Source organism: Rhinatrema bivittatum, chromosome 1 (genome assembly GCF_901001135.1).
Source record: "Rhinatrema bivittatum chromosome 1, aRhiBiv1.1, whole genome shotgun sequence".
Lineage (NCBI taxonomy): Eukaryota > Metazoa > Chordata > Amphibia > Gymnophiona > Rhinatrematidae > Rhinatrema > Rhinatrema bivittatum.
In genome coordinates, this window is record NC_042615.1 from 99,263,718 (window position 1) to 99,277,110 (window position 13,393).

Consider the following 13,393-nt stretch of genomic DNA (forward strand, 5'->3'; position numbering starts at 1 on the left):
CTCACTTTGAATGTCAAAGTGAACTGTGACCCATACACTAATACCTAAACCTCACCTCGAGTGACTAGGTGGACCTCCCATAGAGATATAAATACCAATCTAGTGTGAGGGCATTATGGTTGGTCTCTCTCTCTTTCAATCCAGGCCTTTGTGATAAACAGCCTATCACCATAAAACACACCCCTTTTCCTATCACATGCGATATTTAGTGCATTTTGATAAATCCAGGCCAAAGTTAGGTACCTACAGCCTTTGCAAATTGACCTTTCTTCTGCTCCCTCTTCCCACTTCCCTCAATTACTCTATCTCCCCTACTTTATTTCATATACTCTCTCCAATTTGCATGCTCCCTCTCTCTCTACCTATTCTCCCTTGTTCACTTGTTTCTCCCCATTCTCCCATGCTTACTTTTTCACTCCCCCAACTCTCTCTTGCTCACCCTCTCTCATTCTTACTCATTTTCCCTCTCCCCTTTTCCATTGCTCATTCATTAATCTCTCTGACTTCCATTGCTCACTTTTTCACCCACTTCCTCATTAATCACATTTTCCCTTCAATGCTGCTTCCAACTCAGATTGGCTCTCAGTCTTTTCAGACTGTGTGGTGCCTATACTCTTATGCCTCTTCAATCAACATTGGGTTTGTCCGTTTTGTGATGGTTTTAAATTTTTATGTATGCTTTATTGTAAACCACTTTTAGTTTACACTGGTTATGCAGTATATAAATGTATTAAATAAATACATAAAATCATGAGAACAGCCCAACTATACTGAGAAGTATTTTGCCTCGTGCATGTGCATGGGATCATCTTGTACCATTTGGGAGTTCAATGTCAGAGAGAAAGGAGTGAGTTGTGCTCTCTCTTATTTCTTCTGAAACAAAAAGATCTAACATCACACAGCAATGTGGGGATTGCTTTAGTCCATTAACTCTTTTCCTCTTAATGCTTTTGATATGTAAACGCATTTATGGCACACAGACTAGAAAACATGCCTTCACAATGTTTTTTCCATCACAAACCTTTGTGGAGATCCATCATTTTATTTGCACTATCACTATCAAAATACTGTTACACTTCTTATTATCGTTACTGCTATTATGTTCTTTAAAATCAAGGCTCCAAAAAAACCATACTTCTAGTACTGTGAACTTGTAGGTAGTTGCTGACTATGCCTAAGCATAAGCATTATGTGCAAGAAATGAATCTGATCAAGGGGAAATACATAATGCCACTATTATGGCTCTGTTCTCAATGCATCAGACCATATAAGTACAGCAGTATTATACCTGAAAAATACAACAGCAGATAGAATATGACAAGACATATCAGAGGACTGAATGTTTGAATAATACGCTGAAAATAATAATAATGGGGTGTGACAGGAGGATTGAGGTGGGAATGATTCACCCTGTTATTGATCTGCTGTTTGTGAAATATGCAGCAGATCCCTATGAAAATATGCACAACAAAAATAATCCCAGTATTATTCGTTAGTTTTATAAGTGTACTACATTTTCATTCACACTGAAAATATGCAATGGTCTGAAACTTCTCAAATAGAAACTGCAGTATGATCAAAAATACAGTATTGAGGCATAGAAAAACAGGACCAGAAAAATATCTCTGAGAACATCTATTCCATCCCCCCTACTTCCATATAACTGTACCAACATCACCTCAGACACGTTTATCTAAACTGCTTATAAAAACATTAAATGGAAGAGATTCTTATCAATGTATGACATTGATAGCTCAGGCTAAGTGAAAATTTGAAAAGACGTTGCTCATAGAGGCAAAAACTCACAAAGAAAACTTTTTTAAATATATCCAAAGCAAAAAGCCTGAGAGAGATTTGGTTGGACCGTTGGATGATCAAGGTGTTAAAGGGGCACTTAGAGAAGATAAGGCCATCGCAGAAAGATTAAACAATTTCTTTGCTTTGGTGTTTACTGAAGAGGAGAGATACCCTTCCGGAGAAGGTTTTCATGGGCGATGATTCAGATCAACCGAACCAAACCACGGTGAACCTGAAACATGTGGTTGACCTGATTGATAAACTGAAGAGTAGTAAATCGCCGGGACTGGACAATATACACCCCAGGATTCTGAAAGAACTAAAAAATGAAATTTCAGACCTATTTCAATTAATTTGTAACCTATCATTAAAATCATCTGATGTACCTGAAGATTGGAAGATGGCCAATGTATAGACCGGTAAGCCTGACTTCAGTGCCAGGAAAAATCATGGAAACTGTTATAAAGTATAAAATCACAAAACATTTAGATAGACATGGTTTGATGGGACACAGCCAACCTAGATTTACCCAAGGGAAGCCTTGCCTCACAGATCTCCTACATTGATTTGAAGAGGTGAATAAACGTGGTCAAAGGTTAACCGGTAGATGAGGTGTATTTGGATTTTCAGAAGGCGTTCGACAAAGTTCTGCATGAGAGGCATCTAAGAAAACTAAAAAGTCATGGTATAGGAGGCGATGTCCTTTTATGGATTGCAAGTTGGTTAAAAGACAGGAAACAGAGAGTAGGATTAAATGGTCAGTTTTCACAGTGGAAAAAGGTAAACAGTGGAGTGCCTCAGGGATTTGTACTTGGACCAATGCTTTTTAATATATTTATAAATGACCTGGAAAGGGGTACAACGAATGAGGTGATCAAATTTGCAGATGACACAAAATTATGCAGAGTAAAATCTCAAGCTGATTGTGATGAATTGCAGGACCTTGCAAGACTGGAAGATTGGACTTCCAAATTGCAGATGAAATTTAATGTGGTCAAGTGCAAAGTGATGCATATAGGGAAAAATATCCTTACTGTAGTTACACAATGTTAAGTTCTCTCTTAGGAGTTACCACCCAGGAAAGAGATCTAGGTGTCATAGTGGATAATACATTGAAATCGTTGACTCAGAGTGCTGTGGTTATCAAAAAAGCAAACAGAATGTTAGGAATTATTAGGAAGGGAATGGCAAATAAAACGGAGGATGACATGCCTCTGTATCGCTCCATGGTGAGACTGCACCTTGAATACTGTGTGCAATTCTGGTCACCGCATCTCAAAAAGGATATAGCTGCACTGGAGAAAGTGCAGAGAATGGAGACCAAAACGATAAGGGGTATGGACGGCTGCCCTATGAGGAAAGGCTAAAGAAGTTAGGGCTGTTCAGTTTGGAGAAGAGACGACTGAGGGGGGATATGATAGAAGTCTACAAAATCATGAAAGGACTTGAACAAATTAATGTAAATTGGTTATTTATGCTCTCAGATAATAGAAGGACCAGGGGGGCATTCCATGAAGTTAGCAAGTAGCTCATTTAAAACAAACTGAAGAAAATTCTTTTTCACTCAATGCATAGTTAAGTTCTGGAATTCATTGCCAGAGGACGTGGTTACAGCAGTTAGTGTAACTGGGTTTTAAAAAGGTTTGGATGAGTTCCTAGAGGAAAAGTCCATAAACTGCCATTACGGTAATTAATAAGCAATAGTAGCTTGTTTGGGTACTTGCCAGGTGTTTGTGACTTGGATTGGCCACTGTTGAAAATAAGATACTGGGCCTGATGGACCCTTTGTCTGACCCAGTATGGCTTATCTTATGTTCCTTTTCTACAACCTCCTTAAGTGTCTTGTTCCAGTATTTGACTATCCTGATAGTTAGAAATGTCCTCCTAATTCTAAAGTTAAATCTCCCGTTACAATTAAAGCCCATTGCTTCTCCTTTCCTCAGTGGAGAGGAAAGATAATTACCATTCTCACTATATCCTTCCTTTATGTAGATGAAGACTGCTATCAATTCACATCTCAAACTTCCTTCCAGGTTAAATAAATCCAGCTCCTTCAATATATCCTCATTAGCTATATTATCTAGGCCAGTTATCATTTTTGCCACTCTCATTGGACTTTTTCCAAGTTTTCCATAAATCACTCTACATCTGATAAAATAAGCTAATGACAAATCTGGAAATTGTTTGTGCCACCATTTTTTTGCATGTCACCAAAGTCTGAGAGCTCACTCTTCTGCTTACAACGGTTTAACAGAATTTTGGCCTTGACTGCATGGAAGCTTGGGAGTTCACTGACAAGATTCCAGTAAAACATGTATTTACCAACCTCATTATACAATTTCAGCACTTATTCAGAATTCAATCCATCATCCTGTCTTGAATAATGAAAGGGTCACTGTCATACTTATTTTTTAAAAAAAATAAATTTAATTCCTCAGTTTGATAGTACCTGATAGAATCACAGTGGGTAGTTTTGTGTGTGACATTCTCATGGTGGCTTGTTTACATTTGTTTCCTGTTTTGGGAGGATTAGGAGAGTGATACAGTTGTTGTCATTTATTCTATCTCTTTTTATGGGAGTACAAAAATAAGATTAAAGGCTATGTCAACATGACACTTGGGAGCATGCCTGCCTGACTCATACCAAAGGGATGTTTCCAGTCTGGAAATAACATATAAATAAAGCCATTAAGTCATGCTACACAGCAATAGTAAAATACTATTTAAAGATTTAACAGATAAAAAATTCAGCAAAACTAGTAAAATTTGACAGTGGTGGCCAAAAGTGAAGCTTTTGGGGTTTTTTTCTAGTAAAATAAATATAGTAATAATTCCTTAGGCTAGTAATCCTTAAATCTGTTCCTTGAGAAAATTCAACAGGTCTGGTTTTTAAGGTTATCAAAATATGCAAAATGTACCTATTAGATATCCTGAAAACCAAAGCTGTTGGAAGGGTTTTCAAGGATCAGCTTTGGGCAGCACAGTTATTTGGTTGGAGGTTTTGAATGGTCACAGATTTGAGATAAAACTGACTGAAAAGGAATGAGCAATGGCCTTTCAGTTCAGTGAGTGATGTTGGAAAATCTTATTTTCTAAAGAAAGAAAGCAACATGATACTTTTATCTACTGGTTAAACGCTCCATCAGCCAGTTGGCAAGCTATTTTAATTGGGCTATATGTAGGCATTAAGAGAAAGTCTGAGAGAATATGCTGTTTTCAGTAATTTCACATCTTACACTTAAGTTTTGAAAGAGTTTATCATGGGAAGAGACAGAAAAAACACTTTTGGAGGTCAATTTATCAAAGTGCATTAGCACTAATGCAAGCACCAACATTATTTAGTAAACTTTAAGGGGTAGATTTTATAAATTTGCGCCAGTGCGAACAAAAGTACGCTGGATTTGATAAGATACTCGCGTAGCCGCGCGTATCTTATAAAATACGGGGTTGGCGCGCGCAACGGGGTGCACATTTGTGCAACTTGCGCGTGCCGAGCCTGGCGCACGCTGCCTGTTCCCTCCAAGGCCGCTCCGAAATCGGAGCGGCCTCGGAGGGAACTTATTTCCACCCCCCCGCACCTTCCCCTCCCTTCCCCTACCTAACCCCCCCCCCCCCCTTTGTTGGCAGATTTACGCCTGCTGAAAGCAGGCGTAAATCTGCGCGCGCCATGACCCAACCCGGGGGCTGGTCCGGAGGCCTCGACCATGCTCCCGGGCCGGCGCCACGCCCCCGGTCCCGCCCCGGACACGCCCCCGCCCCACCCCTTTAACGAAGCCCCGGGACTTGCGCGCGCCGGTGGCCTATGCAAAATAGGCGCGCGAGTGCCCTGCGCGCGTAAATCCGGCCCTAAACATTCAACAGCATGATTATACAACTTTACCATGTGTTCAAATTCCACTCAACTATAAGATGTTTGGAAACAACAGATCTTAATTTTAATGGGTAAGAGCATAAGAACATGCCATACTGACTCAGACCAAGGGTCCATCAAGCCCAGCATCTTATTTCTACCAGTGGTTTTTATGATTTAGCTTTTATCCTGATTATTTATATCTTTTCCTGCTTTGTTCATTATGGGCTAGATTTTAAAAGCCCTGCACGCGTGCAGGCGCGCCTATTTTGCATAGGCCGCCGGTGCGCGCAAAGCCCTGGGACGCGCGTAAGTCCCGGGACTTCGTAAAAGGGGCGGGAGGGGGCATGTCCGGGCTCAGGGGGCGGTCCAGGGCGGGTCTGGGGGCGTGGCGACGGTTCAGGGGCAGGCCGGGAGGGCGGTCCCGAGTCCCCCAGCATTGCGGCCTGTGCCGGGGAATGCCGAGGCGGCAGGCGTAACTTGCACAACAAAGGTGGGGGGGGGGGATGGGTTAGATAGGGGAAGGGAGGGGAAGGTGGGGGGACTCGGAGGGAACGGAGGGAACGGAGGCAGGTTGCGCGGCTCAGTGCACGCAGGCTGCCGATTTTGCGCAGCCTTGCGTGCGCCGACCCCGGATTTTATAAGATACGTGCGGCTACGCGCGTATCTTATAAAATCTGGCGTACTTATTTAAGATCTACCTCAGCGTATTGTTAATGAGTATGCTGTACATAACCTGCAGTCCCAGATGGGAAGTAGGTGACTTAAAAATGTAAATTAATGATAATTTCTAGACCTCTCATAATTTTAAACACCTCTATCATATCCCCCATCAGATGTCTCTTCTCCAAGCTGAAAAGTCCTAACCTCTTTAGTCTTTCCTCATAGGGGAGCTGTTCCATTCCCCTTATCATTTTGGTCGCCCTTCTCTGTACCTTCTCCATCGCAATTATATCTTTTTTGAGATGCCACGACTAGAATTGTACACAGTATTCAAGGGCGGTCTCACCTTGGAGCTATACAGAGGCATTATGACATTTCCGTTTTGTTCACCATTCCCTTTCTAATAATTCCCAACATTCTGTTTGCTTTTTTGACTGCCGCAGCACACTGAACCGACGATTTCAATGTGTTATCCACTATGACACCTAGATCTCTTTCTTGGGTGGCAGCACCTAATATGGAACCTAACATTGTGTAACTATCGCATGGGTTATTTTTCCCTATATGGTGCACTTATCCACATTAAATTTCATCTACCATTTTGATGCCCAATTTTCCAGTCTTACAAGGTCTTCCTGCAATTTATCACAATCTGCTTGTGATTTAACTACTCTGAACAATTTTGTATCATCTGCAAATTTGATTACCTCACTCATTGTATTTCTTTCCAGATCATTTATAAATATATTGAAAAGGGTCCCAATACAGATCCTTGAGGCACTCCATTGCCCACTCCCTTCCACTGAGAAAATTATCCATTTAATCCTACTCTCTGTTTCCTGTCTTTTAGCCAGTTTGTACTCCACAAAGACATCGCCACCTATCCCATGACTTTATTTTTGCTAGAAGCCTCTCATGAGGAACTTTCTCAAACATCTTCTGAAAATCCAAGTACACTCCATCTCCCGGTTCACCTTTATCCACATGTTTATTAACTCTTTCAAAAAAGTGAAGCAGATTTGTGAGGCAAGACTTGCCTTGGGTAAAGTCATGCTGACTTTGTTTCATTAAACCATGTCTTTCTATATGTTCTGTGATTTTGATGTTTAGAACACTTTCCACTATTTTTCCTGGCATTGAAGTCAGGCTAACCGGTCTGTAGTTTCCCAGATCGCCCCTGGAGTCCTTTTTAAATATTGGGGTTACATTAGCTATCCTCCAGTCTTCAGGTACAATAGATGATTTTAATGATAAGTTACAAATTTTTACTAATAGGTCTGAAATTTCATTTTTGATTTCCTTCAGAACTCTGGGGTGTATACCATCTTGTCCAGGTGCTTTACTACTCTTCATTCAGTATGTCAATCAGGTCTAACACATCTTCTAGGGTCACCGTGATTTGGTTCAGTCCATCTGAATCATTACCCATGAAAACCTTCTCCGGTATAGGTCCCTCCCCAAAATCCTCTTCAGTAAACACCGAAGCAAAGAAATCATTTAATCTTTCCGTGATGGCCTTATCTTCTCTAAGTACCCCTTTAACCCCTCGATCATCTAACGGTCCAACTGACTTCCTCACAGGCTTTCTACTTCAGATATATTTTAAAAAGTTTTTATTGTGAGTTTTTGCCTCTACTACCAACTTCTTTTCAAATTCTCTCTTAGCCTGTCTTATCAATGTCTTACATTTAACTTGCCAATGATTATGCATTATCCTATTTTCTTCTGTTTGATCCTTCTTCCAATTTTTGAATGAAGATCTTTTGGCTAAAATAGCTTCTTTCCCCTCCCCTTTTAACCATACCGGTAATCGTTTTCCGTTCTTTCCACCTTTTTTAATGTATGGAATACATCTGGACTGTGCTTCTAGGATGGTATTTTTTTTTTAACAATGACCACGCCTCTTGCACACTTTTTACCTTTGTAGCTTCTCCTTACTGTTTTCTTCTAACAATTTTTCTCATTTTATCAAAGTTTCCCTTTTGAAAGTTTAGCACGAGAGTCATGGATTTGCTTACTGTCCCCCTTCCAGTCATTAATTCAAATTTGACTGGTAAATAAAAACAAATAAATAAATATTATGATCACTATTGCCAAGCGGCCCCACCACCATTACCTCTCACCAAATTCTGTGCTCCACTGAGAAATAGATCTAAAATTGCTCCCTCTCTTGTCGGTTCCTGAACCACTTTCTCCATAAAAGTGTCAAGTATTCCATCCAGGAACTTTAAATCTCTATCATGTACCGATGATACATTTACCTAGTCAATATTGGGGTAATTGAAGTCTCCCATTATTACTGCACTAGCTTCCCTAATTTCTCTTAGCATTTCACTGTCCGTCTCACTATCTTGACCAGGTGGACGGTAGTATACTCCTATCACTATAGTCTTCCCCGACACACAAGGTATTTCTACCCATAAAGATTCAATTGTGCATTTAGTCTCATGCAGGATGTTTATCCTGTTGGCCTCTATGCCATCCCGGACATAAAGCGCCACACCGCCTCCCGGGTGTTCCTCTCTGTCATTGCAATATAATGTGTACCCTGGTATAGCACTGTTCCATTGGTTGTCCTCCTTCCACCATGTCTCTGAGATGCCAATTAAGTCTATGACATCATTCACTGCTATACATTCTAATTCTCAAATGGGAACTAGACATATAATTCCCTTTGAAATTCCCAAAGGAAAAAGTATCCACAGAAATTTATTTCAAATTTTTCTGTGGATACTTTTTCCAGCTCAAACCATGGCCTAGCCCTACTCTTGGAACTCCATAAAAATGAAGGGGAAAGTATGCACCTTGTGGAACCACGCGTGTCCTTTTAACTGCATGAGGATAGGCAATTTTCAAAAAAGCTAATTTACCTGGTTATTTAGTGGCACTTATCTGGATAAAAGTGCCATGGAATATATTGGATAAAATTATGTGGGTAAGTTTACCGCTTAGGAGACTTTTCAATATCAACCTAGGGATACGTGGATACCCCTTCCTCCCATCCTCCCCCCCCCCAAGGCAAAAAACAAAACAAAACTATAGCAGGCTGAAAGATAACCAATTCCCACCTCCCAGGATAAAAGCAAACTGTAGTGGGCCTAACGATGCCAGTCCTTCCTATCCCCTACCTTAAAAAAAGAGATGAGACAAATCCTCCTCACCTCGAAAGTGTCCAGGAAGCCCTGTGGAAGGAGGAGAGACTCTTACCCATTGGTGAAGGGATCAATTCCCTTTCAGAACTCATTGATAAGGAAGAGACCAAATGACATTCAATACCGTTCTGAATGGGGATTGGTCTATTCAGAGTGAAGTGAATAAATGAACATTAAGTAGTAAGAACCATCAAGCAGCCCCAGCACTTAATATTCAGCCCAGCAGGAGGAGGTAGGAGTCTATTCTCCTTCTGCTGAACTTCCTGGACACTTTTGGGGGGTTCAGGAATGGGGTTGGGGATTTGTCCTTGCACATTTTTAAAGGCAGGGAATTGGGGGAGGGATTGGCATGGATTGGCCTGCTACAGTGTTTTTATCATGGGGAAGAAGGGGGGGAATTGGTTGCTGCTCAGCCTGCTACAGTTTATTTTAATTATGCAGATGGTAGAGTGGGGGATTGAGGTGCCTCTGGCTCTCTACTTTTTTTTTTTTTCTCTACATATCCTGATAACTTTAGGACAGTTATTTGGCTTACCAGAGTTACCTGGATAACTTTGACTTGATAGCGCTGAATATACTGGAACCCTGCCCTGCGAATGCTCCTAGTGATGCCTCCTTGTACATGGGGAGTGGGGGAAAATACTAATATCTTGGGGTTTTTTTTCCAGGTAGCAACAAATATTACCCAGACATACCTTTTGAATATTGACCTCAAAGTTTCAAATAGGTTCCAAAAATCTTTGTTATTCTCCATGTGTTAGTGTTTTCTCATCAATTGAAAATAATTTTAGTTAAAATGAATTCTTACACTTTCTAATGTATACAATTGTTCCATTCATCTGCTATGCTTTATACAAAATCATGATAATAAACTTGTACTTTGTCATATTACTGTAAATCAAAATCTATTTACTTTGATCTCTCTGAATATCAACATTCTAGACTTTAAAAACAATTTTACAGTGTTTTATTTTTCTATTTCTGGCAGTAACTGTTCAACCTGTATGTTACCTCTTTCTTGTCTGTTTGTCTCTTTCTTCCTTATTATCTAGTGGAATTTTACTGCACACTGCTACAGATTATCACATCAACACACCCACTGTATCCAAACATTTTTTGAAATTTAAATTACCTTTATGGTTTCAAGCTTTTTTGCATTGTGTCTATAGGAAAAATGCTTAGTATATCTGGCCCTCTATGTTACAACATATCTCTTTTGACACGAACTTTCACATCTAGATATGCAGTCTCCTGTAATAAACTCCTTTCTGTAATGGCAAAGGGTTTTAAATACCATAACCCAGTGATTTTTTTCTGGGAAAAAAAAGGTGTCAGTACTGACATACAAAATGCATATTTTTGAAGGCCCACAGGGTAAATCAAGCAGCTGGAGGAAAAAGGTGCTGGTACTCCATACCAGCAAGTACCCACTGAAACAAAGCTCTGCTATAACACCTTAGACAACCAATAGTTACTTAGAATCACTATCAGCTTTTCAGATGTAACACTCCCATTAGTGATGTATGTTATAAATATTTACCACATATTTACCAAATATTTAGCACAAGAACATAAAATGTGCCATGTTTGGTCAGAACAAAGGTCCATTGAGCCCAACATCCTGTCTCCGATCATGGCCAATCCAAATTGGTAGGAAGTACTCAGCAAATCCCAAAGATCAGATCCATTCCTTGTTGCTCACTCCTAGGATTAAGCTGTTTATCGCCTTTTCCTCCAGGAACTTGTCAAACACATTTTAAACCCCGCTATGCTAGTTGCCTTGAACACATCCTCCAGCAACAAATTCCACAGCTTGATTATGCATGGAGTAAAAAAAAAAAAAGATTTTTCTACAATTTGTTTTAAATTTCACTGCTACTTTTTAATTTCATGGTGCATCCCCTATCTTAATACTGTTTGAAAGATTAAATACCTGTTCCATTCCAGTCATGATTTTATAAACTTTATTAGATCCCCTCTCGGTCATCTCTTCTTCAAGCTGAAGAGCCCTAATCTGTTTAGCCTTCCTTCATACAGGAGCCTTCCATCCCCTTTATCATTTTTGTTGCCCTTTTCTGTACTTTTTCTAATTCCACTATATCTTTTCTGAATTGGGATGATCTCTCCATTGGGAAAACTGATCATTTAGTCCAACTCTGTTTCCTATTTTTTAACTAGTTAACAAAAAGCAGTAGGACATCGCCTCCTATCCTGTGACTTTTGAATTTCCTACTCATGAGGGACTTGCAAAACATTTTCTCTCCATAGAGGTGCCAAAGCATGAATGGGGTGACACTCCTATTAACTGCAAGAAGGGTTACAATACAATTGGCCTGCCGTTTCATGCACGAGAGTTGCTATTAAAGGAAAAAAGAAACTTCTGCCAAATGACTGAGAAGAATGGAATGATCTATACACAAACATCAATCAGCACTAAAATATAGGCTAATTCAAGCTTGCAAACCTACAAACTGGAGCCTTGCAGGTGACCTAATTTATTATTTAGAAATCAAGAAAGTATTCCAGTTAAATAATCAACAGAAACCAGAGTAAAACAGTAAGGAAAGCAGAGTGGGCAAAGATTAAGACACCTACCTTGCCCTTGAGTGACTGTGTAAAACTCTGCAGCTATCCGTGCTGCCTCTTTACGGTTTCCTTTCACAATGTAGAAATGACTCAGTATGGCAAGGCTGATTTTCACAAACAATTTAAAACAGAACAGAGCAAATATAGTGAAGTAGACATTGGAGAGTTGCTGGGCGAAAGGCCGATTTTCCTCTAGCACTGTCATTGTTGCACGAGAGTCTTTGCCCGTGTTCAGGAACAAGTCTGCAAATGTGTTGGTGAGATCACATGGCTCTGGGCAGACGCTCCCCCGAACAGCTGGCTTTAGGGAAAGAGGATATCAGGCGGTCATGATGCCTGCGGCTCAGCATATGAGAATAATTATTTATACTGTATGGACTTACACTGCATTCACTATAAGCATCTCAGGGGCTGGTGAGGGTAATGGAAGCAACACATTTTTCCCCACTACACAGAATGGAGACATTTTCTCGGGCCTATCAAAAGTTAAGACTGTGTTTTCTGCAAGTGCAAAATGCTTGCTGTTTTTCACAGACCATAAGTACACAGAATAGTTCTTAGGTATTACATGCTAAATTTATCTTTATCTCTAACAAAGCTTGTTTCTTTCAATATTCTTTTCTTCCTTTTACACCCTATAGTCTCTATTTTGTAGCCTTATGCTCCAGTTCAATTTTTAAATTCTCAAATCTTTACACTGGTTACCAGTCACTTATTGTATCCAATACAAGAATGCAATGATTATACATATAGGGGTAGATTTTAAAAGCCCTGCACGCGTAAATCCAGGTGGATTTACGCGCGCAGGGGGGTTACGTGCGCCGAGCCTGTTTTGCATAGGCCCGGCGACACACGCAAACCCCGGGAATGCACGTATGTCCCGGGACTTGAAAAAAGGGGCGGGGCGTGGCCAGAGGCCTTCGTAGGGCCACTCGGCTGGCGCGTGCAACCTACGCCTGCCCGGAGGCAGGCCCAACTTCTAAAACAAAGGTCAGGGGGGGTTAGGTAGGGGAAGGTGGGGGGCAGAAGGAAAGTTTCCTCCGAGGCCGCTCCAATTTCGAAGCGGCCTCGGAGGGAACAGGGAAAGCCATCGAGGCTCCCCTAGGGCTCAGCACGCATAAGGTACACAAATGTGCACCCCCTTGCGTGTGCTGACCCTGGATTTTATAACATGTGCTCGGCTGTGCACGCATGTTATAAAATTGGGCGTAGATTTGTGTGCGCCGGGTTGCACGCACAAATCTACGCCCGCGCGTAGGTACTAAAATCTGGCCCATACTTCTCTGCAATGTATCCTGCCTATGGATAAAATTGAGTTTACTGATCCATATCCCACCATGTGCCC

General features: G+C 40.8%; 1 protein-coding gene across 2 annotated transcripts in view; it reads right to left on the reverse strand.

Annotated features, from left to right (window-relative positions):
- ASB5 (ankyrin repeat and SOCS box containing 5) overlaps positions 1-13,393 on the reverse strand; it is a 216,665-nt gene that overhangs the window by 195,444 nt on the left and 7,828 nt on the right. Inside the window, exon 1 of one of the 2 annotated variants that reach the window (XM_029579056.1) lies at positions 12,058-12,309. The exons of the other annotated variant lie outside the window; for it this stretch is intronic. Coding sequence (XP_029434916.1) covers positions 12,058-12,253 — 196 coding nt within the window. The 5' untranslated portion in view covers positions 12,254-12,309. Of the gene's footprint in view, positions 1-12,057; positions 12,310-13,393 lie in introns of those variants that run through there. 2 annotated transcript variants of the gene reach the window in all.